Consider the following 27,010-nt stretch of genomic DNA (forward strand, 5'->3'; position numbering starts at 1 on the left):
CAAAGCAATCTTGAGAACGAAAAATGGAGCTGGAGGAATCAGGCTCCCTGTCTTCAGACTATACTACAAAGCTACAGTAATCAAGACATTATGGTACTGGTACAAAAACAGAAATATAGATCAATGGAACAGGATATAAAGCCCAGAGATAAACCCATGCACATATGGTCACCTTATCTTTGATAAAGGAGGCAGGAATGTACAGTGGAGAAAGGACAGCCTCTTCAATAAGCGGTGCTGGGTAAACTGGACAGGGACACATAAAAGTATGAGATTAGATCACTCCCTAACATCATACACAAAAATAAGCTCAAAATGGATTAAAGACCTAAATGTAAGGCCAGAAACTATCAAACTCTAGAGGAAAACATAGGCAGAACACTCTATGACATAAATCACAGCACGATCGTTTTTAACCCACCTCCTAGAGAAATGGAACTAAAAACAAAGATAAACAAATGGGACCTAATGAAACTTCAAAGCTTTTGCACAGCAAAGGAAACCATAAACAAGACCAAAAGACAACCCTCAGAATGGGAGAAAATATTTGCAAATGAAGCAACTGTCAAAGGATTAATCTCCAAAATTTACAAGAAGCTCATGCAGCTCAATAACAAAAAAACAAACAACCCAGTCCAAAAATGGGCAGAAGACCTAAAGAGACATTTCTTCAAAGAAGATATACAGACTGCCAACAAACACATGAAAGAATGCTCAACATCATTAACCATTAGAGAAATGCAAATCAAAACTACAATGAGATATCATCTCACACCAGTCAGAATGACCATCATCAAAAAATCTAGAAACAATAAATGCTGGCGAGGGTGTGGAGAAAAGGGAACACTCTTGCACTGCTGGTGGGAATGTGAATTGGTACAGCCACTATGGAGAACAGTATGGAGGTTCCTTAAAAAACTACAAAAAGAACTACCATATGACTCAGCAATCTCACTACTAGGCATATACCCTGAGAAAACCATAATTCAAAAAGAGTCATGTACCAAAATGTTCATTGCAGCTCTATTTACAATAGCCCGGAGATGGAAACAACCTAAGTGTCCTTCATCAGATGAATGGATAAAGAAGATGTGGCACATATATACAATGGAATATTACTCAGCCATAAAAAGAAATGAAATTGAGCTATTTGTAATGAGGTGGATAGACCTAGAGTCTGTCATACAGAGTGAGGTAAGTCAGAAAGAGAAAGACAAATACCGTATGCTAACACATATATATGGAATTTAAGGGGAAAAAAGGTCATGAAGAACCTAGGGGTAAAACAAGAATAAAGACACAGACCTACTTGAGAATGGACTTGAGGATATGGGGATGGGGAAGGGTAAGCTGTGAAAAAGTGAGAGAGAGGCAGGGACATATATACACTACCAAACGTAAGGTAGATAGCTAGTGGGAAGCAGCCACATAGCACAGGGAGATCAGCTCAGTGCTTTGTGAACGCCTGGAGGGGTGGGATAGGGAGGGTGGGAGGGAGGGAGAGGCAAGAGGGAAGGGATATGGGAACAGATGTATATGTATAACTGATTCACTTTGTTGTAAAGCAGAAACTAACACAGCATTGTGAAGCAATTATACTCCAATAAAGTTGTAAAAAAAATTAAAAAAAAGATGTTAAGTAATTTTCAGAATTTAACCTGTGATAAGAACTAAGCCTGATATAACCCCAATGACTTTATATTACACCTACATGTGCTGTCACACATTATAGCCACTAACCATGAATGTCTTTTGAGCACTTGAAATGTAGCTAATTCAAATTGAAATGCACCGTAAGCGTAAATTACATACTGGATTTTGAAAACTTAGTAAGAAAAAAAGAGATTGTAAAGTACCTTGTTAATTTTTTATATTGATTACCATTAAATGATAATATTTTGGGTATATTGAGCTAAATGAAACATATTATTAAAATTAATTCCACCTGTTCTTTTTTTTTTACCTTTTTCTAGTGTGGCTACTAGGAAATTTTAAATTATATATGTGGCTCATAGTATATATCTATTGGACAGACCTGCCCTAGACCATGACCCTCAACAAGAAAGTGCTTTCTAACTCTGCCCACAGCCAGTCTATAGAGAACACATGGGCCATTAGACACACCTATCCCATTATCATGTGTTAAGCCCCATGAGAGGATGCCTTCACCTCAGAGTAGAAGAAAAGAAACCCAAGGAGGGGGGGACTTCCCTGGTGGCACAGTGGTAAAGAATCAGCCTTCCAATGCAGAGGACAAGTGTTCCATCCCTGGTTGGGGAACTAAGATCCCACAGGCCGCAGGGCAACTAAGCCCATGTGCTGCAACTACTGAGCCCACATGCCTCAATTAGAGAGCCCACATGCTACAAACTACAGTGCCTACATGCTCTGGAGCCTGTGTGTCCCAACTAGAGAGAAACCTGTGCACCGAAATGAAAGATCCTGCATGCCACAACTAAGACCTGATGCAGCACCCCCTCCAGAAACTAAAAAAAATGAGATAATTCAATAAAAATTTAATATAGGGCTTCTCTGGTGGCACAGTGGTTAGGAATCCGCCTGCTAGTGCAGGGGACGTGGGTTCAAGCCCTGGTCTGGGAGGACCCCACATGCCGTGGAGCAACTAAGCCTGTGGGCCACAACTACTGAGCCTGCAAGCCACAACTACTGAGCTTGTACCCCACAACTACTGAAAGCCCATGCACTGCAACAAGAGAAGTCACCACAATGAGAAGCCCGCGCACCTCAATGGAGACCCAGCATAGCCAAAAATAAATAAAATTTTAAAAAATTAATATATATTAATATGTATACTATAATATATATTACATATCATGATATATAATATACATATATTATAAACCTACAACAGTTTGTCACAGAACCAAAGACCAGGAATGCAGTTGGATTCCAGGAAAAGATGAGAACCAGAAATTGAAAATGTTTTTCGGGTTCTATGTCTCTCATCTATGTTCCTCTCTGTGCATCTCGTTCATTCATTTCATGTATCTCTGTGGAAGGGCTTCCTCTCGTTCTCTGATCTATGTGGAAAATGACCACCCACAGTTCCTGGGTTAATTTGTTACAAGTCTAGCTACTTGGAGAAACTAATCTGATTTCAATCAGAGTTCCTGTCTCCTGGGAAGGGTTGATTGATCTAGCTTGGACATAAGCCCACTCTTGGTATCAATCGACTGTAGCCAGAATGACGTGCTTATATTGTTGAAAACTACTCCTTAATGTTTACCCAAACGAGTTTAAAACTTATGTCCACACAAAAATCTGCATACAGATGTTTATAGCAGCTTTATTCATGATTGTCAAAACTTGGGAGCACCAAGATGTCCTTCACTAGATAAATGGATTAAAAAAAAAAAAGTGGCACATCCAGACAATGGAATGTTAGTGCTAAAAAGAAATGAGAGCTTCCCTGGTGGCACAGTGGTTAAGGATCCACCTGCCAATGCAGGGGACACAGGTTTGAGCCCTGGTCCAGGAAGATCCCACATGCTGTGGAGCAACTAAGTCTGTGCACCACAACTACTGAGCCTGCACTCGAGAGCCCGCAAGCCACAACTACTGAGCCCGCGTGCCCCGACTACTGAAGCATGTGTGCCTAGAGCCACCGCAATGAGAAACCCTCACACTGCAAATAGAGAAAGCCCATGTGCAGCAATGAAGACCCAACACAGCCAAAAATAAAAATAAATAAATAAATAAAAAATTTAAAAAAAATTTTAAAGTAGATTGTAAAATAATAGTAAAAAAATTTTTTTAATAAATAAATAAAAGAAATGAGCTATCAAGTCATGAAAAGACACGGAGGAAACTTAAATACATATTACTAAGTGAAAGAAACTAATCTGAGAAGGCTATATACTGTACCATTCCAATGATATGACTTTCTGGAAAAGGTAAAACTATGGAGACAATAAAAGGATCAGTGGTTGCTAGGGGTTAGAGGGGCATGAGGGATGAATAGGCAGAGCACAGAGGATTTTTAGGTAGTAAAACTATTCTGTATGATACTCTAATGGTGAATACACATTTATAAATTTGTCCAGACCCATAGAACAACACCGAGAGTGAGCCCTAATGTAAACTATGGAATCTGAGAGGTAATGATATTTCAATGTAGGTTCATTATTTTAACAAATACACTACTCTATTGGGAATGTTGAGAATGGGGGAAGTTATGCATATGTGAGAGCAGGAGGTGTATGGGAAATCTTTGTACCTTCCACTGTTGTTTTGTTGTGAACCTAAAATTGTTCTTAAAAAAAAAATAAAGTCTTAAGATACACACCAAATAATGTTGGCAAGGAATTCTCCAGGAGCATCTTGCATAGGTTTTAGGAAAAACGTATGGGGGGGGGGGCGGGTCAGAAGACCATTAAAAATAAATATCCAAAATAAAATATAATTTATAGTAAAAATAAAGTGAGTGAGCCAAGTCTCACATTTCCTGATTAGCATGGAATATTAGATACTAAAAGCTTTTGAGGGAGCCAACTGATCATCAGAAATTTTTTGGTGAGCTTTGAAGGAATGCAATTGATTTTTTAGAAATACTATTTATATCTGTTTTAGTCCGACTAAACTAATTGCTGTAAAAATCTCCTCAACACCTCAGTGACTTAACACAAATAAGTTTGATTTCTTTCATGACACAGTCAGCAGAGTATGAGTCATTCAGAGATCCACACTGTCATTCAGAGATCCAGGCTCCTTCCATCTTCTGGGTCTGCCCTCCCCTAGGTCTTTGGGGTCTTCTCTAACAAGCCAGCAGGTAAGGAGAAAAAGAGCATTGAGAAGGCACACTATTGTTAACTGCCTTGATATGAAAATGTCATAAATTATTTCCACTGTGAGAATGGGACATATGGTCCCACCTAGATCAAAGGGACACCTGGGAGCCCTAGTTACTTGAGAAGCCTGGGACCATCAGGCAGCAAGTCCAAATGGGGATTGATTGTGACCAATTTGCAGCTGCAGCCTCAGGGTAAACTCCCAGGTGTGGGTCCCCTTCCCACTGGAGATTATGTAGGTGCTTGGTGTTAGGCTCTAGCTCCACAGACCTGGAGGCCCATTGCTGCCCAAGACTCTTGTAAGAAAGTGTAGTGAGCAAGTGCCTGCTGAGCACTTCGTGGGTAGCTACGGATCTGGAACTGGGCAAGAGTCAGGAGATGATGGTTACAGGACAGGTACTTGGAGGATAAGGTGTATGCCAGCTGGCAACTCCTAAAATACCCAGTGGGTAATATTCTCATTGAATGAAGAGCTCCAGTTTACTGCACTGCTTTGCTAGGGTGGGGGCAGGAGTCTGGTTGGGGTATCTTCTATAAGACAAACTTGGGATAGACTAGTGGCATGTCTAGGAAGAAGAAACAAACATGAATATTTGTGAGCACTGTCAGTCATTGTCACTATGCTAACTTCTTCAGGCTCTGATGTACTATTTCATCCATGTCCACTTTGGAAATCAAGATAAACAGCCATATTCTTGGGTCAGGGAACAATTTTCTCCTGGACAGTGCTAATAGGCTAGTGTCAACTTTGACTTTCAGCTTCTCAGTTTCCTCTACTTAAGTGACACATTCTTATTAGACATCCAACACTACATATTAGGCTACTGTCATGTCTTGCCTTCTGCGCTGGATCACCCGGCCTCCTCTAAGAGGTATTATTTTTATCTAATTTGTTCTCAGGGGTCTTGCTAAGTAGGAATTTTACAAAAGAAATTCTAATGTAGAAATTAAGGGGAAATAAAGTTCCTTTTGTGAAAAGCCAAACCTGTTCTACTCTACTTAGGATAAAAGAGCTTTACAATGACTCAATCAAGGCAGTTCAGCAGGCCTCTAGATTCTAGATATAATACTGTGTGGTTTAGGGAACATGATACTAGTCTGTAGGGAAAATCAGGAAGACCTGAGATAACTGATCAGATAAAGGCAAAATCTCTTTGAGTAGACAGGATAGATCTCAAAATGTCTGTTAAGGCATTTTCTTCTCTTCTATGAAGCTAGGTTTCTTTACATATTTTCCCATTATAGGAAATAGACAGGGAGAAAGTTCTCCATCCAGAGGAGAGAGCTATATTACCCATAAGATTGCATCTGCTGGCAGATTGCATCTTCTACCTAATCCTGCCTAAAAGGTCATCCCTGTAAAGCTGAGACACCTGCTTCCTCTTGGGTAGAAAGAGTATATCACAGAGAGAGGCAACTGTTGAGACTGTGAGAACTACTTTATTAGAAAGCATAAATGTAGGCATATTACAGGTACTCGACTCAGCCTCAGAATCTAAAGTAGTCAGTTTTTAGAATTAAGTCATAATTCTCTCCTTAGTATCATTCTATCTTGCCTCAAACTTGTAGATCCTAAAGTTTGAGTGGACAGAATTAAAATGATAACATCTGGTTGGCATGAGACATGACTCTGGACCTCCCTAAACTCTTTCTTCATCTCTTCCTTTCCCTTCTCCTAGTGGCAGCTCCATAGCCAATACATTTTTCCTTGGAAAAATTATAGTGAATTTGTGAGATTCTTCTTGTTCAATGTACACCATGTTGGCAAGATGTATATGGATGGTCAACAAAGATATTTTATTATGGGCATTCAGGGAGTGTGATTTTTTTTCCAAGTGTCGTGAAAAGGTCTAGGATTACAGGATACTGCACTGCTCTTGAAAGAATGGTCTACTCTCATCAAAGAATAGGAGAATATTCAGATGTTAATTGTTGTGATCACCTGAAGGTTAAGAAAAAGTGTTTAAAAAGACTCTAAGCTTTCCCCCAACTTTCATGTAATTGTTAACCCACATTGCCCTTCAAATGTTCTTTCGTTGTCTCATTCCTTTCATGTTCTTTACAGACATAGATCTTGTCTTGAAAAGGGCCTGTAGTGGTCAAAGTAACAGGCCTGGGGATGCCAGGCTGGTTGAGAAGAAGCAGGAGAGGCCAGAACCAATGCCAATGGGTCAGCAGTGAGGAGAGGGTGACTGGGAGCTCATCTTCCCCAGCAAGAGAGAATTCAACAACTCATATCTCGAGGCAATGATAGGGGTGCTTGGCTCTGAGAGCAAAGTATAAGCAGAGTGTTCAGATTCCTACTGAGGGGCTGAGGGAGTGGTAGCTAAGCCTGCAGGCTCAGTGCTCATGCCAGGCCATTCTGGCCCAGGAGAAAGCAAAAGACACTCAGGGCCTGCAGGGATCAGGTCAAGCATCAGGAAGGCCAGGCTACAGTTCTGTAAAGAGAAGAATGTACAGTAAGGATGGGGACATGCCAAGAGGGGATTATTTCATTCAGACCCAAAGAGACCAAGAAAGAAGACTGGGTTCCAGAATAGGAAACAGAGACCCTCCCAGACCTAATCACACACATAACTCACACTGATGTGAACCATGTCAGAATCTGGTACAGTGTCCCAGGCACTTAATTCAACCAGCTCCCCTATGAGTCACAAACAGTATTCACATACATTAACACTTCTCACCCTCACACAATCACAAAACTCTTCAAGAAGAATGGGACAAGTGTCTCCCTTTTTACCAGTGAAAATACTGAGGTCTTGAGTAGTTAAGTGACTATCTAAGATTAACTAGCCTCAGAATGGCAGCAGCAAGGCTCAAACCCTAGTCTTCTGTCACTAAAGCCCTCTTTTTCTGGGCACTAGCTGCTCTTCATATCTTTGGTCCACTATCAGCTCTTGCCCAGTTCCATAGCTGAGTATTTAACCAGGCAGCTCTGCATGCCAGTTTCCCACCCTGATTAAAAAGCTGGGCTTCAGAACTGTGACTCTTGAGTCAGTCACCCAAGGGCTATGCTTGCATTTCCTGACTCACGTCGGGACAGAATTTCTTCCTTCACTCCCCCATAGAGGTCTACAGTTCAGGGTTAGTATCCTGGCTTCTCTAGAAAGACACTCATGGGCATTCCCAAAGAGCCCCCTACCCCAGCCCCATTCCCACAGGTTAACTTAGTATCTGGGGTGTGACAATAGGTAGAATGATATGGGACCATTTTCTATAGTTTAAACTTAGAGTTTGAGGACTGAGGTCATCTAAGACAACTAATCCTGAGTTAAGAGTCAATACTGGTCATTTTAGTTCTGCCCTATCATTTGAAAACAACTTTTTATGATTTTGGGAAGTTACTTATTGACTGACTCTTACTTTCTTCATGTTTAATAGAAAGGTGTTAATTCAATAATTTTCAAAATGCTTTTTGTTCTCACATTCAATAACTGTATGGTATGGGATTTTTTTAGTATTATTATTATTATCATTCTATTCACTACTAGAATGTCTCAATTAAATTCCTTGAAGAACACATAAAGTAGGTGACTATTATGGACAGCTGTACGGCACTGGTAGAATAACCCTTATCCTCAGAGTTCACCCCCACCACCCCCTTCTTCACCTCCCTCAATGTCAGTCCCCTTGGGTTTCATCTACAGGACTTACCTAAGCAGGTCATGGCCACATCGTCCTTGTGGTTGCAGTTGTGATACCCCCAGAACCTGTGCCGACACTGTTCCAGGGACTGCTCCTTCCCTGAGCAATGAACATCATCTAGCCAGATGCGGCCAGCTCCAAGGCCAAAGTTTCTCCGGGCTTTGGCAGATAGAAAGACTGGCTCCCCACAGCCCAGTTGCGTGCACACCACCTGTTCCTCCTTTTCTCCCCAGCCATCATCACACACAGAGCCCCATTCACCCTTGTGCAGCACTTCCAGTCTCCCAGAGCAGCGGGTGTCTCCTCCTACCAGCCTCAAGTCAAAGGGATCTGCAGGGTCAGGGGATGGAGAGAGGCATGGAAAGAAGAAAAAATAACATCATCTACATCCTCATTCAAATCCCATCAGCACTTTTGAAACTCTTTACCTGTGTTTCTGTGATTATAACCCTTGCTCTTGGTTCCAATCCATGTGGCCCAGGACCGTTTCCTTAACTAAGATCTTTTCACTTTCCCATCTATTTTATAAAAGTCTAATATTTATGAATGACTTTCTAGTAGTTTTTTAAAATTGAAGACTTCAACAAGTACATGGAATGGTGTGTCCTTTACCTATTATATAGAATTCAATATAATAATAGTTCATTTGAATACATTGCTTAATATCGTTTAAAGCATTTTCATATAAAAAGGTAAGTATCATTATCTCCATTTTAAAAACAAGACAGTTGATGAGCAGCACACTTAAATAACATTGCCATGGTTATGTGATGCATGAGTAGTTCTCTGTAACATTGGTTGAATAGAATTCCATTTAATCAAATTCATGAATGAAGCTAGTCGCTGGACTTATAGGCATTACCTTCACATTCGACCCATGTGTCCTCATTATGGGTGCAGTTATTCTTCCCCCAGAGCCCAGAAGGGCAATCTTGAAGGCTTCCTTCTTGTCCTGAGCATGACACCTCACTCAGCCAGATGGGCCCTTGGCCCTGGGTATCCTCGTTGCAGCTTCTTTGGGTCAGTATGGCCCTCCCACACCCCAGCTGCCGGCACACCACCTTCGCAGCTGAGAGATTCCAGCCTGCTTTGCACACGGTGCCCCATTGCTCTTGGTGCTTCACCTCCACTCGCCCTTTGCAGTGACCAGGGCCACCAACCAGCCGCACAGTCTCTGGAACTGTGGGAAAAGAAAGATGAAGCGTCTGCTCTTTGTAAGAACACATCCTTCCCAGAAAAGGGGGCTCCTAACACCAAATTTTTCTAAGAAATAAGAATGAGACCTCAGCATCAGGGTGCAAGCATTTAGTGATTGTTTCTCTGATAACAAACTGTGGGGTAACAAAAAGAAGACATGAACTAGTCCCTTAGACAAATCACAGTCTAATGGAGGAAGAGATAGACCCAGAGAGAGAAATTATTAATACATAGAAAGCAAATATATGAATGGAGCAAAGGAATACCATAACAACAATTATATATATAGATATAGATATAGATATATACACAGTTGTTGTGTGTTGGTTTCCTATGAGTGTCTCCTGTCTATCTACTTAGATGGTGGACTCCTTGAGAACTGAAAAAGCATACATTATACTTTGGGAGCTCATTTCTTCCCCATAACTCCACCTGAGCTCTAGATGCAAATGTTTAATTGTTGTTGGATTTGTGCATATTTGTGTGTGTGAAGAAGAGAAACAGGTTCTCATATAGACTGAAACTAAGAGAAAATCATTATCTCAACCAAGGATGAGTAGCGATTCTACCTGAGGATAATGTTTGTCTCCAGGGTCCACAATTGAGGAAGTGTAAGATGTGAAGGACAAGGAGCCAATTAGCCATGAGTTCATGGTGGAGAATAAGGACAAAGAGTGGTCATGTGGGGTGTGGGCAGCTGACAGATAGTCCTTGAGCCCTGCCGTACTCACTTTCACACATCGCCCCTGCATCTTCTTTGTGGGAGCAATCAAAAACATCTTCCTCTTGCTCACAATCAATCAGTTTACTTTCCATCCCACTGCATCTGACGCTTTGGATGAGGACTTTTTGGTCTTTTTCTGCCAATGGTTTATATAAAATACCACTGGGTGTCCCTGTGGCTGCTCCACAGCCCAGCTCCCGGCACACCACTTCCACATCTTTCATGTCCCAGCCGTCATCACACACGGTGCCCCACTGGCCGTGCCGTTCCACTTCCACCCGCCCTTCACAGCAATGGTGACCTCCCACCAGTCGCATTCTGGATGAAGACTCTGCAAAGAAATGAGATATTGGCTGGAGATCTGGGAGGAGCCCAGAGAGTACTCAGGCATGTATGCAGTCTTCTTAGAACTCTTCCACCACTTCCATTGCATGGAAAATTGAGGGATGAGAAAGGAGGGGCCAAAAGGGAAGAGGAGCTTCAGGACTCCATCTCTGAGTTCTAGCCCTGCTACACTCTTAATTGTATCCTACCAAGAAACTCCACTTCAAGACACCTAGATATGACTGCTAGTTTTCAAAAACCAGCAGTCATATCTAGGTGTTTAAAGATTAAGAGAAAGAGGTTGGTTGAACATCCAGCAGAGTTTTTAGAATCTCTGGTGGTCAGGATCAGAAAGACCTATAGAGATCATCAAGTCTACCCCACCATTTCACTGATGAAGAAAATGATCTTCATGAAATTCAAGGTCATATGGTCACACTGTCAAATAGTGGAAAGCCTGGGTCAGAACAGGAGTGTAGAGATGATATCTGTTTTTGTCCTTTCTTCTTCATGACTCTGTCTCCCCCCATGGCAGCTAGATTGAGGCAAGGTGTCTGGATATAATTTGGGCTGAACAACCTGACTGTCTCTCCCAGTATCAATGATCCACCCCCACTCATCCTTGCTACTTCTATGACATTTTCCCATGTCCAAGAACCCAGCTCAGAAGAAATACAGAGAGTACTGGGCAAAAGAAGAGTCAGAGCCTGTCTCAGGGCTCCAAAACTGAGTCTAGAGGATTCTAGGGGTTGGGAGTAGGAGATATGCTTCACAGAGCCTCCAGATAAGTTCTGAGGAATCCAGGATTTGTTTCTGCTTCTTGACTACAACTGTGAGGTAGGAAAGACTAATAGAAATTCTTTCCCTTCTACTAAGACTTAGACATGGGGTAGAGATGGTTGTGTAGGGAGACCAGGGAAGAGCCCATCAGGAAATAAACTTCTGGATACTACATTCCAGGTATTGTTTTATGAACTCAGAGAATAGTGATGACAAGATAGTTAGCATTGTTGCCCTCAAAGAGATTATATTTAATAGGTTTGAGGCAATCCCACCAAGTCCTCTCAGTCCCAGAGTGATAAAGAAAACCTAAATTTGCCATGCCTCCATGGAGAGGTCTGTTGAACCTGGAGGGGCCACATTCAGACTGGTGGTCTGTGATCTATTAGAATATGAACAGTATAACATGTGACAACATGGACCACATGGAATGACCCAGATCCCTGCAAAGTGGAATACAATTTCTCAGGACCAGATTTTCCACTGCCTACCTTGTCTCAACTCTGCATAAACTCCCTAGAACTTGGCATCAACCCCAGAAGAAGCTGTTGGGTGAAAAAAGTCTGATCTGATTTTAAACTGCATTGGGAAGTTTATGTTTGGTTTGTCCATTTGTTTTTGGTCTTCTCCTTTTCTTCCATAATTTCTTGAGGGAAGCAATATGAAGAATGGAGGTTAGAGATAGAAATTAATATAAAACTATAAAAAACTAAGAAAATTCTCCATTTTTGCACACCGAAGTTTAAGGCATGTATATCTGAGTACAAATATAATTCAAGAAGAGTCATCTAGAGGTAACTTTTGGGTCATTGTAACTAAGATTAGAGCTTGGCTAGGCATTATTGTGTACTCCAGCAAATATTAGCTATCAGAATCATGCATAGGTTATTTCATTTTATTTTGAATGGTAAAACTCTGGTTTTAAATAAGTTTTCATTTTCATGAAGTGGAGGACTAGAACACCTCCTAAGAAAGAAGAAATATGTTTTTGAAAAGAGACAGAGAGACAGTGAGAGAGAGAAACACAGAATAAGTACAAAAGAAATCCAGCTGGAGGGGAGAGAAGGTCTGAGAAAAGATTTGAAAGCTAGAGAGAAGAACAGAGGGGCTCATCAGGGCAGTGTGTCCTAGGCAGTGTTTTAGCTTACTTTATTAGCTGAGGTCTTGAAAGAGGGACCCAGGGGTGGAGAAGCAACATCTTAGGATGTGAGAAGGCTATAAGGAGAGCAGGTGTCTCCCGGCACTTGCAGTAAGGGATAGCCCTGGAGGCCAGAGAAGAAAGACCAAGTAATCTGAGTATTGGACTGAGACCCAGAAGCAGCACTCCTTTAAGGAATCAAACTGCATCTATCAGGGTGTAAAATCCTCCACATTCATAGCGGAGTTTGTAGCTGTCCCTCTCTGGTAAAGCCTCTACTATCAAGAGAAAGACTAGGCTGAAGGGATAATGTCAAAGAAACTCATAATCCACAACAAATCCCCTTGATTTTGGACCATCAGGGCCTTCCTCTCCCACAGACTAATTATCTCTTTGCAGCCCTTTTCTCTCCTTAGTTGAGCTGTTTGTGCTCTGCCCAAAGACTCCTCACAGAAATGGCCAGTGGTGGCTGAAATTCAGCCTGCACTCTGCTGGTGAAGCCATATGCTGCACAGAAGCTGATGCATTTCTAGTTCAATGGTACCATTAAAGCTGGCAGAGAGAACTGGAAATGGTAGAATTCAGCAGGGCAAAAGGAAGTTTGTTTCCCAGGGGGTGAGGTGTCTTCTGAGCCTGAAACAAAGCCATCTGCTACTTAGAGATGGCCGAGAGCCTTGGGTCACAGAAGCCAAGTGGAGAGGAATCCCCTTGCAAGATAAACCACCCAACTTTTTTCTTATGTGGAAATCTACCCACATGAGACTGAGTGGGTGGGTTGGGAAACCAGAAAGGAAATCTACTTGGGCTGTTTTGAACCAGAGGCTCTCTCCATGGCCCAGAGAAGTTTCAGAATTTCCACTCTCCAGAGCTTAAAGTCCTCCCTCTTAGGAACCCAAAAATCTTACCTAAGAGGCCAAGTCCAGTGCAAAAGGCTGAGGAAAGAAGAGAGAAGTGAATGAGATCCTGTAGTCAATTTCCAAGGCTTTGTTCAAAAATGCAACTCTCTAGAAAGGCTTTGACAAACTTTGTGGGACAGTTAGAGTGGTAGATACACAGCCTCCAAAGTTAGTCCTTGTTGGAGCCTTCTTTTCCTGGAATGACCAGTCTCAAAGGACACATGTGCACTGACTAGGAACCACAAAACCAGTTCTACCATAGCTAACTGACCCATCATGTTCCCTTTACATCTGATGTTGGCTCTGCCCCAGGCATGGATGGATTTGGTTTTCTATTCTAGTCAATTAGACTGATTGGTGATTACCACCTAAAGTAAAAGTGTGGTGATGCAGCATCTGGGCTCAAAAGGAAAGCATGCTGGAGGCCTCTGGGCAGACACACTGGTTGGGGAAGATAAAAATGTCATGGGAGGCAGCACAGAGCATAGGGAGAAATGGCAGGATATGTCTGTGTTCACTGACACTGCATTTAGACCAGGGTCAGCAAACTTCTTCTGTAAAGGGCCAAATTGTAAATATTTTAGGCTTTATGGGTCATATAGTCTATTCTAACTACTCGACTCTGTCATTGTAGCATGAATGCAGCCATGTATATATAAATGAATGAGCATGGCCGTGTTCCAATAAACCTTTATTTATGGACAACGAAATTTAGATTTTATGTCATTTTCACTTGTCACAAGATATTATTCTTCTTTTGATTTTTCCCCACCATTTAAAAATGTAAAATCCATTCTTAGTTTGCAGGCTGTAGTTTGCTGAACCCTGATTAATAGGCCAGAAAGCAGTTCTACATTGAGTTCCAAACTTCCAGGTTTAAGCACCAGCACATCTTTGAACCATCAGAGTTTCTTCCTACAGGATATCTACATGATCAGACTCTTCTATTCATTAGGCTCCCCACTAATGCCGTAGAGAGGGTCCTGAACCCTGTTGAGTGTCAGTGGCCTTTGAAATGCAGAACTCATCATTCCCAACCCCCGCCTGCCATCCCATCTTATAGGATCTTTCTGAAGGAGTTAATATCTTTGGACTTCCAGCCTAGAGCTTTTTAGGTAAATCTATGTATTTCACTGTCTTGTCCTGGAATATTTTCTTCCAAATACTTGCTTTCCAAATAATTTCTTAATAACCCCATGTCCTTAGTTTTCAGGATATGGCCACTCCCAGACTCAATGAGACCTTGTGTGCAATTGTCTAAAACTCAAAATTATATTATACATCAAAATTATATTATATATAATACCCTACATGTATAATAAAGAACACAAAACGTGTACATGCAAAGGAAACTGAATGTGATGAACCTGATATGTAGGTGTGAAAGTGACATAGCCCAAAAGTGACTTGAATACTCTGTAGCAGGGTGGATGACTATGGGTGTCACAGACCAGGAAAGCTTCATGATGGAGGTGCGACTGAAGGTAAGCTTGAGAAATTCAACAGCACCTTCATAATGGGTGGGACTATCTGTTAGGTGATATAAGGGGTATATAGATGTTTAAGTATGTGGCCAGCACCCTGCATAGAACACATAAGTGCCCAACTGAGAAACCAGTGTGGGCTTCAGTGATGTACTGGATCATCAAGATAATTAAAATGGATGTGATTGATTAGGAAAGGGACCTAGCAGGCACTGTTATCTTGTGAAAACATGCCTAACAAACATCTGAGGAACATACCATTATCTTTATTTCATAGATGAGAATGAGATTTCAGAGAGATATGGTAACTTTAAATTTCAGACAGCTAAGAAATCAAAGAGCAAGGATTGAAACTCAGATCTCTTTGATTCCAAAATCCCCATTTACTCTAAATTAATCTAAGCAATAAGAAACTGGGAAAAACTAGGAAAACATGAAACACATTTGAAAGGAAATTGTACAATATGTTAAATGAAAGGTGTTTCTCCTGCAGTTCTACTTCCTTTTCTTGCTTTACCTGCTGCTAACCTTGGTCCATTTATTTGTCTTTTTATAAATAGTGCATTTAGGAAAATTTATGTGATAAGGCAATGGGATAAATTATTACAAATTTGTTAGTGCAAATATAGAGAAATAGGAAATTTTCTGGTAATCAAGGTGGATTATAAATTGGGTATAGATTAAGTGGTTTGGGGGATTTAGAATAATTGCAAGATATAGAGAAAGGGGAAATTTTCTGGTAATCAAGGTGGATTATAAATTGGGTAGAGATTAAGTGGTTTTGGGGATTTAGAATAATTGCCAGATATAGAGAAAGGAGGAGAGCAAGAAAGAGTCTTTCCTTGAATGATACCTAGATCTGCACCAGATGGGCAAGGAGAGGATTCCTCCAATCAAACTTCCAGAGTATTCTGAAGCCTAGACCAAAAGGAGCAGAAATACTCACCAAGGATCAAGAAGAATAGCAAAGCCATGACCCAGGTAGCTGAAGATGGTGAGCTGAATCGTAAGGCTGGAAGGAAGCCCCAGAACAGCAATATTCAGTTTTGGTTGCAAGTGTGCTGGGAGGAGGGAAGGAGGCAGGTCCTGCCTGCAGCAGAGGCTTTATCAGATGACCAGAAGCCAATGGGCTCAGGGGGCAGAACTGATAGAGCTGGACTTGCTGAATTCAGCATGTCCCCAGAGGAAGGGAAGTGGCCGGAACTGGCAGAAAGATGTTGAAAACAAAAGAAAACAAACAAAATATTCCCAAGCTGTTATGACTTGGTTCAGCTGTAATCCCAGCTCCATCAGTCTCTGCTTCAGTCCCTTCACTATGTAAATAGGGGAAACAACTCCCATAAGGAAAGGCAAGTACCAAGAATGGGGTCACTTCACATTAGAATATCAAGCAATGCTTGTCCCCCATGTATGGTTTGTGGGGAGCAATAGGCCAATTTCAATTCTTTCCTTCCATGTGGAAGTGACTAGAAAATATAGAAGCCAGAGATCACAGAACAACTCCAGAGTTGCCCTTGTGGGCACCATAATCCAGAGTCAAGATGGTAATCCAGAGCCAATGTGTCAATCTCTGCAAATAGGGCTGGATTTATTTCCTCCAAACCAGTTTTTCCAGTGCTAAGCAGAGGGCCTAGGACTTGGATCTGCTTTTCTTCTATGCTTGTCCTCGTTTATGTCCATCTTTGGAAGTTGAATGGAAACAGGTCCTTATGGTAATGAAATCAAGTCATTCTTAAGTCTAAGATATGATGGGCAGGGATTGAGTAGCAAGACCCTCAGTATTCCCAGTTTCCCTTGTCTTGCTATTAAGTATAGCTTTGTTTCAAGAGCTATTCAACTCTAGACTACTCAAGAACTCAACTACATATGCTAACTTCACTCCCTACTATTTCAAACAGGGTAATTTTGTCTCTCTAATGAAACATCTTAGCTTCTTTGTAATATTTGGATCACTCTATACAAAGATTAGTTCATTATAGGTATTTATTTTTAATCCTGTTTTTCTTCCTGTAATTTACATATTATTATATTCAGTAGAAAGTTTTTAGCTGCCATGTGTGTTAGGTGAATGCGATGGGTCAAGGGAGTATATTGATGAATAATGGAGAGTTTGGTGCTGCAAAATGATATGGTCTAGTAATTGTAATAGCACATAAAAACAGCTGTAAGAGAGGAAAGTATAAGAAACTTTGGGAACACAGTGGAGGAAATGGTCACGTTTACTTGGTGCTAATAATAGACTTTAGAGAGATCATGACACTTGAACAAGAATTAAAGGATGAGTAGAATGGAGAATCAGAATGGGAAAAGACTTTGCTGTGCATATGCAGACAAATGAAACAGTATTACCTATTTAAGCAATGACAGGTAGTTTGAAATGGCTGGTCACAGCCTGCTTGGTGGTCAGGTGTCAGGAGATATTGGTGTTGAAATGTGAAGATACTAGGTGATATGAAGGTATCAATAGGATCCAGATGATGGAGAGTCCATTATAAATGGTTTTGTAAATGCTACTTACTCACATTCTACCCTCTGCAGATTCTGAAATGTTGCAGTAAGAGACACAGAATTCAGAAAAGGCTCAAAACATCAGCTTTACTTTGAGGAATCTAGATTAGTTTGCAACTGGGATCCAAGATCCTATGCTTTTACCTTCAGCCTTCAGAAGTCAGGCCTGCCCTACTGAGTTTACACATGGAAGAGAAAAGACTTCATGTGGCCTATGGGCAGACAAATCCACTGGAGAGCTCAGGCTTCAAGATTGAGATATATTTCTTCACATATAATGTAGAAGATTAAGTGAAAGAAAAGGAGAGAAACAATAAAGACAAAAGCTTTCTCCAAACTATAGTATTTTATTAACAGAGTCAAGAACATGAAGAAAGGAAAAGGAAGCTTTTTCAATCAGAAAGAACATTATGCTAAGGGAACAAAAAAAAACCATTGAAGGATGGTATGCATTTTAGAGCATGCATTCTGACTGCAGCTTGAAGGAGGAATTGGAATGGGGGAAGTCTGGAGTCAGGGAGATTCATGAAGAGACCACTGCACTAGTCCAGAGAGAGCAGAAGAGAGTCTAAACTGCCAGGGTGCCAAAGGTTGTCCATGGGAGGGGATGGATATGAGAAAGAGTTAATTGTAGACTCTATAAGAAGACTTTGCTCTTTGGATGTGACCATAAGGAGTAAATAGTCATTTAAGATGATTCCCAGATTTCTGGAAGGAAAAAATATACAGAAGTTGAAAATAAAAATAAATGTCAGCTACGGTAGGTAGAAAGTAGGGCACTACACCTCATAGTGTTTTGGGGGTGAAATGGAGGATAAGCTGCTTAACAGGAGCCAGGGAGTCTGGATTGGAGAGGAAGCTTCTGAAAAATGGTAAGGGTCTGAAATAATCACTGAGAGGGAAGGAGACCCTGGTTAAAGACAAGCACTGGATTGAAAACCTGAATTTGCTAAGCGGCACCAATGTGCCCTGTCAAACTACAATCAAGAGGTCAGTGTGAGATTATCAGCCTGACCGATTCAAAGTTGGAGCCTTGTAAGAAAGGTATGTTGAGAGCCTGACAGAGTCAGGGAGTTTGAGATGAGAAAGCAACTCAAGTGGCTGGCAAGACTTAGAGATCAGGAAATGAGTTGATGAAAAGTGAAAACAGAAATAAGTGGTAGGAAAGAGGATCTCACTGAGGAAGGGCTGGGGAAAAGGAAAGTGCTAGAAAGTTCAAGTGATGGAAAGTTGTTCAGCGATTTCCAGAGGAGTGGTTAGGATTTTAAAGGAGAAGCAGTTCTGGGCAATGACAAGTCCCAAGTCATGGAACTGAAAGAGAGTGAAGGTAGAAGTTTCAGAAATAGAAGTTTAGGGAATTGAGAAGGGGTTATCAGTAGGAGGCTTATCCAGGTGAGGAAGATGGGGTGGGATGCAGGGAGCGGTAAGCCCAAAGCAGTGTGGAAGTAGATAATTGTCCGGAGAACATCAGTGTATATACTGATAAGATATATATACATAAGAGCATAGAAGACCCTCTCTGGGGTACTGTAATGAAGGATGAGCTACATTCTCTGCTGGTTTAGCATCAAGGTGAAATCCCTCTGACAAATAACTGAATATGTCAATTATTAGTGGTCTCTGTGAGAATAGGAAACCATCTGAGTTGTTCCCCTTGCATTCCCAGTGTTTGACATGCAATAAATGATTGTTGACTCCGTGAATGAATAAATGATTATATTAGCAGCCAAAGAACATCACTGAGCAGTTAGAACCATAAGAAACATTGTCTCAGGACTTCCCTGGTGGCTCAGTGGTTAAGAATCCTCCTGCCAATGCAGGGGACATGGGTTCGATCCCTGGTCTGGGAAGATCCCACATGCTGTGGAGCAACTAAGCCCATGTGCCACAACTACTGAGTCCACGCACCACACCTATTGAAGCACACTTTGGATACTAAGTCAATGCCTAGAGCCCATGCTCCACAACAAGAGAAGCCACCATAAGGAGAAGCCAGTGCACCACAGCAAAGAGTAGCCTCTGCTCGCCATAAGTAGAGAAAGTCCACGCACAGCAATGAAGACCCAATGCAGCCAAAAATATAATTAATTAATTAATTAATTTAAAGAGAAAGAATCGTCATCTCTTGTCCATCATGTCCACATTGTCTTCTATGGGCTGGGGGATAGAGACTTTAGAGTCCCTAAGAGAAAAAACTGGCATGAAATAAGTACTCTATCTATCTGGGGTGTGCATAATCAAAGGATGATCTGAAGAGCTAATAGGATACTAAGTCAATCAGGTGTCTACCACCATAATAATGGGATAGATATTTTCCAGGAAGACACATTTCAGTCACTCTTGGTGGGACAAGGTTTTTAATGTGCACCTATCTCACGCAGGATTGGCTTTAGAACTGGGTCGGGCTGAACTCGCAGGTGAGAGTCACTGGCGTGTGCTTCCTGGGTGGGAGAAGGTAAAGACTGACATCCTGAGATGGTTGTCAGAATGACTGGGGCTCGCAGGCTGCCTTTCTATAATAATTCATCTGAAATCAGGTTTCTGGTGGGTGTGGCTGTCTTTTCCTGTGTACATCTGTAAACCCCTGTAAATAGCACCACTGATTCCCTTCTGTTGCTCTCATTTGTTTATCTGCCTCCCTCTCCCATAGCGACCAGGATGGAGAAGGAGCTCAAAATAAGGAATAGAACCAGGACTTGGGATTGAGGGAGCATGAGCACAGTCTTCTGGTATTTAGAAGAAAATTGCTTTGTGATATTCCTGAGGAAATAACAAGACTTACATATGGACACTTCCGGAAAACATTTATTTTCAACTCATCATTAGAAAAATCTGAAGACAAAATAGATTGTCCCAGAGGACATGATCTATAACTGCAGGTGTTTATTCAAATGGTCTGTTAATAGATTCCATTATTTATGGTTGGGTGATTATTATTAATTATTTTGTTGTCACCAAGTCTCAAAATTGTGAAAATATTCTAAACCTGGTCAGGAAAAAGATCCTAAATCCTTATTAAAATACCAGCATCATCTCTGTTGGGCTGAGAGCACTTGTTCATGCTGAAGGACAGCCAGGACACCTGGGCTGTGGCCTCTATCAGGAGGTGACAAAGGCTTAATGGCCTCTCACTCTTCAGGTACCAGAAGCAAGAAATCCAAGAGAGAGGAGACGGGTGATGGCAGCCAAAAGAGTAGAGTATGCAGGGAGGAAACCCTGTAAACCTGGCTGTCCTGTGTACGTCCTGCCTGGCTGTCCACTTCCTGCTAGCAGAAAACTGGCCTTAGCTGTCCTTATGTCCTTGGTGTGTGCTCTGGCCAGGTCACTTCAACCTGCTTTTCTGGACTTTCCTGGAATCATCCTTAGAAAGAGGCATTACAGTGCAAAGGCTAAGAGCATGTGCTTTGGAGGCAAGTGGACCTAGTTAAAATTCCAACTCAGTCACTTAATAACCATGTGGCCTTGAACAAGTTACTTTGACCCTTTGGGGTAGTTCTGTTGAAGAGGATTTATACCTTTTTTGCTAGAATGATCAGTTTTCATTTCTGCCTTTTATTGAATAAATATTTAACTAATTTAATCTTGCTTAATCCACTTTCATGTTCCTTTTTTAAATAGGAAATCAAAAATGACAGCAAAGCAAGTAGCTTATAGAGTGACTCCTCAGATAAGCACCAAGCACAGAAGGCCAGCTCATTTCCTAAGGTAATTAGCCTTTATCCTAGTTTTTCTGTGCCCCAAAGTTTGTTCCCTGGACATCCCTGATGCTAAACCTAGTCCCTATGAAAGACAGACATTCCCATGTTTAAAAAAAAAGCCCATATTTTGGTAGCATAAGAATAAATGGTCAGTATGGGGCCCATGAGAAGATAGCAAGAGGAGCTGTCTGATGAACCAGCCACAGATTGGGCAGTTTCCCAGGCGTTATTAGACATCACTGCACTATGCTGCCTCATCAGTATACTTCAGTAAAAAAATATATATATTTAAGTATATAACAATTGTAAATTTTTATGTAGCCAACATTGTAGCCCCTAAATTTATAGTATAAATATCTACATATATGAAAGGAGAATTAGACAGCAAAACAATAATAGTAGGGGGGAATTCCCCAACAGTCCAGTGGTTAGGACTCCACTCTTCCATTGCAGGGGGCACGGGTTTGATCCCTGGTTGGGGAACTAAGATCCTGCATGCTGTACAGCATAGCCAAAAATAATAATAATAATAGGGGACTTCAATACCCCACGTTCAACAATGGATAATCATCAAGACAGAAAATCAATATGGAAATATCAGATATAAACTACACATTAGACCAAATGGATCAAACCTAATAGATATATGCAGAACATTTCATTTAACATCAGAAGAAAACACATTCTTCTCAAGAGCATGTAGAATATTCTCCAGGATAAAACATATATTAGGCCTCAAAGAACTAGAAAAAGAACAAACTAAACCCAAAGTTAGTAGAAGGGAACAAATAACAAAGATCAGAGCAGAAATCAATGAAATAGAGATTAGAAAGGTGATTAAAAAAAGATTAATGAAACTAAGAGCTAGTTTTGTAAAAAAGATAAACAAAACTAACAAAACTTTTGCTAGACTAAGGAAAAAGAGAGAAGACTCAAATAAATAAAAACACAGATGAAAGAGGAGACATTACAATTGATAACACAGAGATACTAAAGATCATAAGAAACTACTATGAACAATTATATGCCAAAAAATTAGAAAACCTAGAAGAAATTAGTAAATGCCTAAAACATACAACCTACAAAAACTGAATAATGAAGAAATATAAAACCTAAAGAAACCAATAGCAATGGAAAAGATTGAATCAGTAATCAAAACTTCCCAAAAAGAAAAGTTGAGGACCAGATGGCTTTACAGAAAAATTCTACTAAACATTTAAAGATGAATTAATACCAATCCTCCTCAAATTCTTCCAAAAGATTGAAGAGGAGGTAACACTTTCAAATTCATTTTATAAGACCAGCATTACCCTGGGACTAAAGACAGACAAGGAAACAAGAAAAGAAAATTACCAACCAATATCACAGATAAACATAGATGCAAAAATCCTCAACAATTTATACTAGCAAACAGAATCAACAAATTATTAAAGGATCATATACCATGATCAACTGGAATTTAGCCCTGGGATGCAAGGATAGCACAACATTACACAAATCAATAAATGTGATACAGGGACTTCCGTGTGGTGCAGTGTTTACGAATCCACCTGCCAATACATAGGACATGGGTTCGAGGCCTGGTCCGGCAAGATCCCACATGCCGTAGAGCAACTAAGCCCCTGAGTCACAACTACTGAGCCTGAGCTCTAGAGTCCATGAGCCACAACTACTGAGCCCACGTGCCACAACTACTGGAGCCCACGCACCTAGAGCCCGTGCTCCACAACAAGAGAAGCCACCACAATGAGAAGCCCACGCACCGCAATGAAGAGTATCTCCTGCTCACCGCAGCTAGAGAAAGCACTCACGCAGAAATGAAGACACAACATAGCCATAAATAAATAAATAAATGAATAAATTTAAAAAAGAAGAATAAATGTGATACAGCTCAGAAACAAAATGAAGATTAAAAGATCGGGCTTCCCTGGTGGCGCCTGGTTGAGAGTCCGCCTGCCGATGCAGGAGACACGGGTTCATGCCCCGGTCCAGGAAGAGCCCACATGCCGTGGAGCAACTAAGTCCGTGTGCCACAGCTACTGAGCCTGTGCTTTAGAGCCCACGTGCCAGAACTACTGAAGCCCACATGCCTAGAGCCCGTGCTCCACAATGAGAGAAGCTACCACAATGAGAAGCCCGCGCACCACAACAAAGAGTACCCCTGCTTGCTGCAACCAGAGGAAGCCTGTGCACAGCAATGAAGACCCAACACAGCCAAAAATAAATAAATAAATTTATTAAAAAAAAAAAAAGACTTATACAAGAATGTTTGTAAGGATCTATTCATTATAGCTCCAAACTGAAAACAACCCAAACGTTTGTCAACAGGAGAATGAATAAATAAATGATAATATATTCATATAGTGGTAAAATACTAAGCAATTAAAAAACACAGAGTACTGATATATGCAGAAACATTTATTCTTCTCAAAAATATTATGTCAAATTTTTTAAAAAAAGGAAACAGAGAAGATAATGTATGATTCTATTTATATAATATCCAATATCAGGCAAAACTAATTTGTAGTGGTAAATCAGAAAGAGATAGCTTTAGGATGGGGATTGTACACTGATCAGAAAGAGGTATATGGGAACTTCTTGGGATGATGGATATGTTCTATATTGGAGGGGAGGTGGATATATAAGTATATACAATTGTCAAAATACATCAAACTGAACATTTGAGATCTGTGCATTTTATTCTTCACTAATAAGTTTTTGTAGATTCTCATCATTAAAACAGAAGTGTGCTAATGTATAAACGAGTGTCACAAATTATAATGTAAAAAATCAAAAATACATGTGAATTTAGTATATGGTAATGATGTAATATTAATGGGGGAAAGATTGATTACTCAATTAATTAGATTGGGAACTCTAGTGGAGACCTGAAAAGAATAAAATTGTGTCCAAATTGGGGGTGGGGGGGAAGCAACAAAATTAAGAGGCAATTTAAAAAAATATCTATGACACTCAGCTTCAGTCACATTAGGAAAAATGTAAATTAAAATACACTGAAATACTATCAGATTTGCAAAGATAACAATCTTTTGCACATGGGGAGGGGGAAGGGTAAGCTGAGAGAAAGTGAGAGAGTAGCATTGACATATATACACTACCAAAAGTAAAATAGATAGCTAATGGGAAGCAGCTGCATAGCACAGGGAGATCAGCTTGGTGCTTTGTGACCACCTAGAGGGGTGGGATAGGGAGGGTGGGAGGGAGATGCAAGAGGGAGGAGATATGGGGATATATGTATACATATAGCTGGTTCACTTTGTTATAAAGCAGAGACTAACACACCATTGTAAAACAATTATACTCCAATAAAGATGTTAAAAAAATATGCCGTAATATCTTGAAAGCACTCTTTTTTCTGAGCAGTAGGTCTCAACAGTGGGCTTAAAATATTCAGTAAACCATGTTATAAATAGATGTGCTGTCATTCAGGTTTTGTTGTTTTATTTACAGAACACAGGCAGGGTAGATTAATCACAATTCTTTTTCTTATTATTAATTTTTATTGGAGTATGGTTGCTTTAGAATATTGTGTTAGCCTCCACTGAACAACAAAATGAATCAGCCATACACATACAGATATCCCCTCCCTTTTGGACTTCACTCCCATTTAGGTTACCACAGTGCATTAGGTAGAGTTCCCTGTGCTATACAGTATGTTCCCATCAGTTGTCTATTTTATACATAGTATCAATAATATATATGTGTCAATACCGGTCTCCCAATTCCTCCCTCCCCACCCCTTCCTCCCTTGGTATCCATACATTTGTTCTCTAAATCTATGTCTCTATTTCTGCTTTACAAATGAGATCATCTATACCTTTTTTCTAGAGTCCACATATATGCATTTTTATACGATATTTGCTTTTCTCTTTCTGACTTACTTCACTCTGTATAACACTGTCTAGGTCCATCCTTGCCTCTACAAATAACCGAATTTCATTCCTTTTTATGGTTGAGTAATATTCCATTGTATATATTTACCACATCTTTGTCCATTCCTCTGTTAATGGACATTTAGGTAGCTTCCATGTCCTAGCTATTGTAAATAGTGCTGCTATGAACACTGGGGTGCATGTGTCTTTTTGAATTATGGTTTTTTCTGGGTATATGCCCAGTAGTGGGATTGTTGGGTCATATGGTAGTTCTGTTTTTAGATTTTTAAGGAACCTCCATACTGTTCTCCATAGTGGCTGTATCAATTTACATTCCCACCAACAGTGCAAGAGGTTTCCCTTTTCTCCGCACCCTCTTCATCATTTACTGTTTGTAGATTTTTTGATGATGGCCATTCTGACTGGTGTGAGGTGATACCTCACTGTAGTTTTGATTTGCATTTCTCTAATAATTAGTGGTGTTGAACATCTTTTCACGTGTTTATTGGCCATCTGTATGTCTTCTTCAGAGAAATGTCTATTTAGGTCTTCCACCCATTTTTGGATTGGGTTGTTTGTTCTTTTGATATTGAGCTGTATAAGTTGCTTGTATATTTTGGAGATTAATCCTTTGTCAGTTGCTTCATTTGCAAATATTTTCTCCCATTCTGAGGGTTGTCTTTTCATCTTATTTATGGTTTCCTTTGCTGTGCAAAACCTTTTAAGTTTAATTAGGTCCCATTTGTTTATTTTTGTTTTAATTTTCATTACTTTAGGAGGTGGGTCAAAATAGATGTTGCTGTTATTTATGTTGGATTAATCACAATTCTTATGGGCCCTAGGATTTTGGAATGGTAAATGAGCATTGCCTTCAACTTAAAATCACCAGTTACATTAGCCTTTAACAAGAGAATCAGCCTGTTCTTTGAAGCTTTGAAGCCAGGTATTGACTTCTCCTCTCTAGCTATGAAAGTGCTTGATGGCATCTTCTTCTAGTATAAACCTGTTTCATCTACATTAAAAATCTGTTGTTTGACTAAAAATAGAGTCACCATATGATCCAGCAATCCTACTTCTGGGCACATATCTGGAGAAAACTATAATTCGAAAAGATACCTGAACCACAATGTTCATAGTAGCACTATTTACAATAGCCAAGACATGGAAGCAACCTAAATGTCCATGGACAGATGAATGGGTAAATAAGATGTGGTATATGTATATGAATATTACACAGCCAAAAAAAGAATGAAATAATACCATGTTGCAGCAACATGGATGGACCTAGAGATTACCATACTAAGTGAAGTAAGTCAGACAGAGAAAGAGAAGTAACATATGATATTATTTATATGTGGAATCCAAAAAATGATACAAATAAACTTATTTACAAAACAGAAATAGACTCACAGACATAGAAAACAAACTTATGGTTACCAAAGGGGTTAGCAGGACAGGGAGAGAGATAAATTAGGATTGGGCGATTAACAGATACACACTACTACATATAAAACAGATAAAAAGCAAGGACATACTGTATAGCATAGCAGTCCATTTCCTGATCTTCTCTAAGCCTGAACCCATGGTAGGCAACTTGAGTTGCTTTCTCAACTTGATCCCAACCTATTGGGTATTTGATTATGCAACATCCTGCCTTTTAACATCCTCAAGAAGGCAATAAAGTAAACATCTGCATCTAGACTCTTTTACTCTTGATTCAAAATTTGATGGAGCCCAAACTTGGCACTTACTCATCATTCCTAGCCTTAAATCAGAGCTAAGTGTTTCATATATACTCAAATCTCAAGATATCAGTCCTAAAGCAAGGATATCACTGACATTTCCTACACTGCACTTGGTTAAAACACTACCTTTAAAACTCCCACAAGTGTAATACTTACTCTATTATTAG

At 40.4% G+C, this 27,010-nt stretch overlaps 2 protein-coding genes across 2 annotated transcripts in view; both read right to left on the reverse strand.

The window, feature by feature from the left end:
- The window catches only part of LOC307065167 (Fc receptor-like protein 1), a gene marked incomplete at both ends in the record, with an annotated part of 30,595 nt that extends 24,027 nt beyond the window's left edge, over window positions 1-6,568 (reverse strand). Inside the window, 1 exon segment of the mRNA XM_079721988.1 lies at window positions 6,509-6,568. Within this exon segment, the coding sequence (XP_079578114.1) occupies window positions 6,509-6,568 (60 nt within the window).
- A 158-nt stretch (window positions 6,569-6,726) lies between these two features.
- Window positions 6,727-15,973, reverse strand: CD5L (CD5 molecule like; the record flags this gene model as incomplete). The annotated part of the gene is made up of 7 exons (XM_079721995.1): window positions 6,727-6,750; window positions 7,391-7,452; window positions 8,466-8,786; window positions 9,319-9,636; window positions 10,385-10,708; window positions 13,525-13,551; window positions 15,946-15,973. 7 exons carry the CDS (start codon window positions 15,971-15,973, stop codon window positions 6,727-6,729), a joined length of 1,104 nt encoding a protein of 367 aa, XP_079578121.1.
- Between the last annotated feature and the right edge of the window lie 11,037 nt (window positions 15,974-27,010).

This window comes from Hyperoodon ampullatus (assembly GCF_949752795.1).
Source record: "Hyperoodon ampullatus genome assembly, chromosome: 2".
Lineage (NCBI taxonomy): Eukaryota > Metazoa > Chordata > Mammalia > Artiodactyla > Ziphiidae > Hyperoodon > Hyperoodon ampullatus.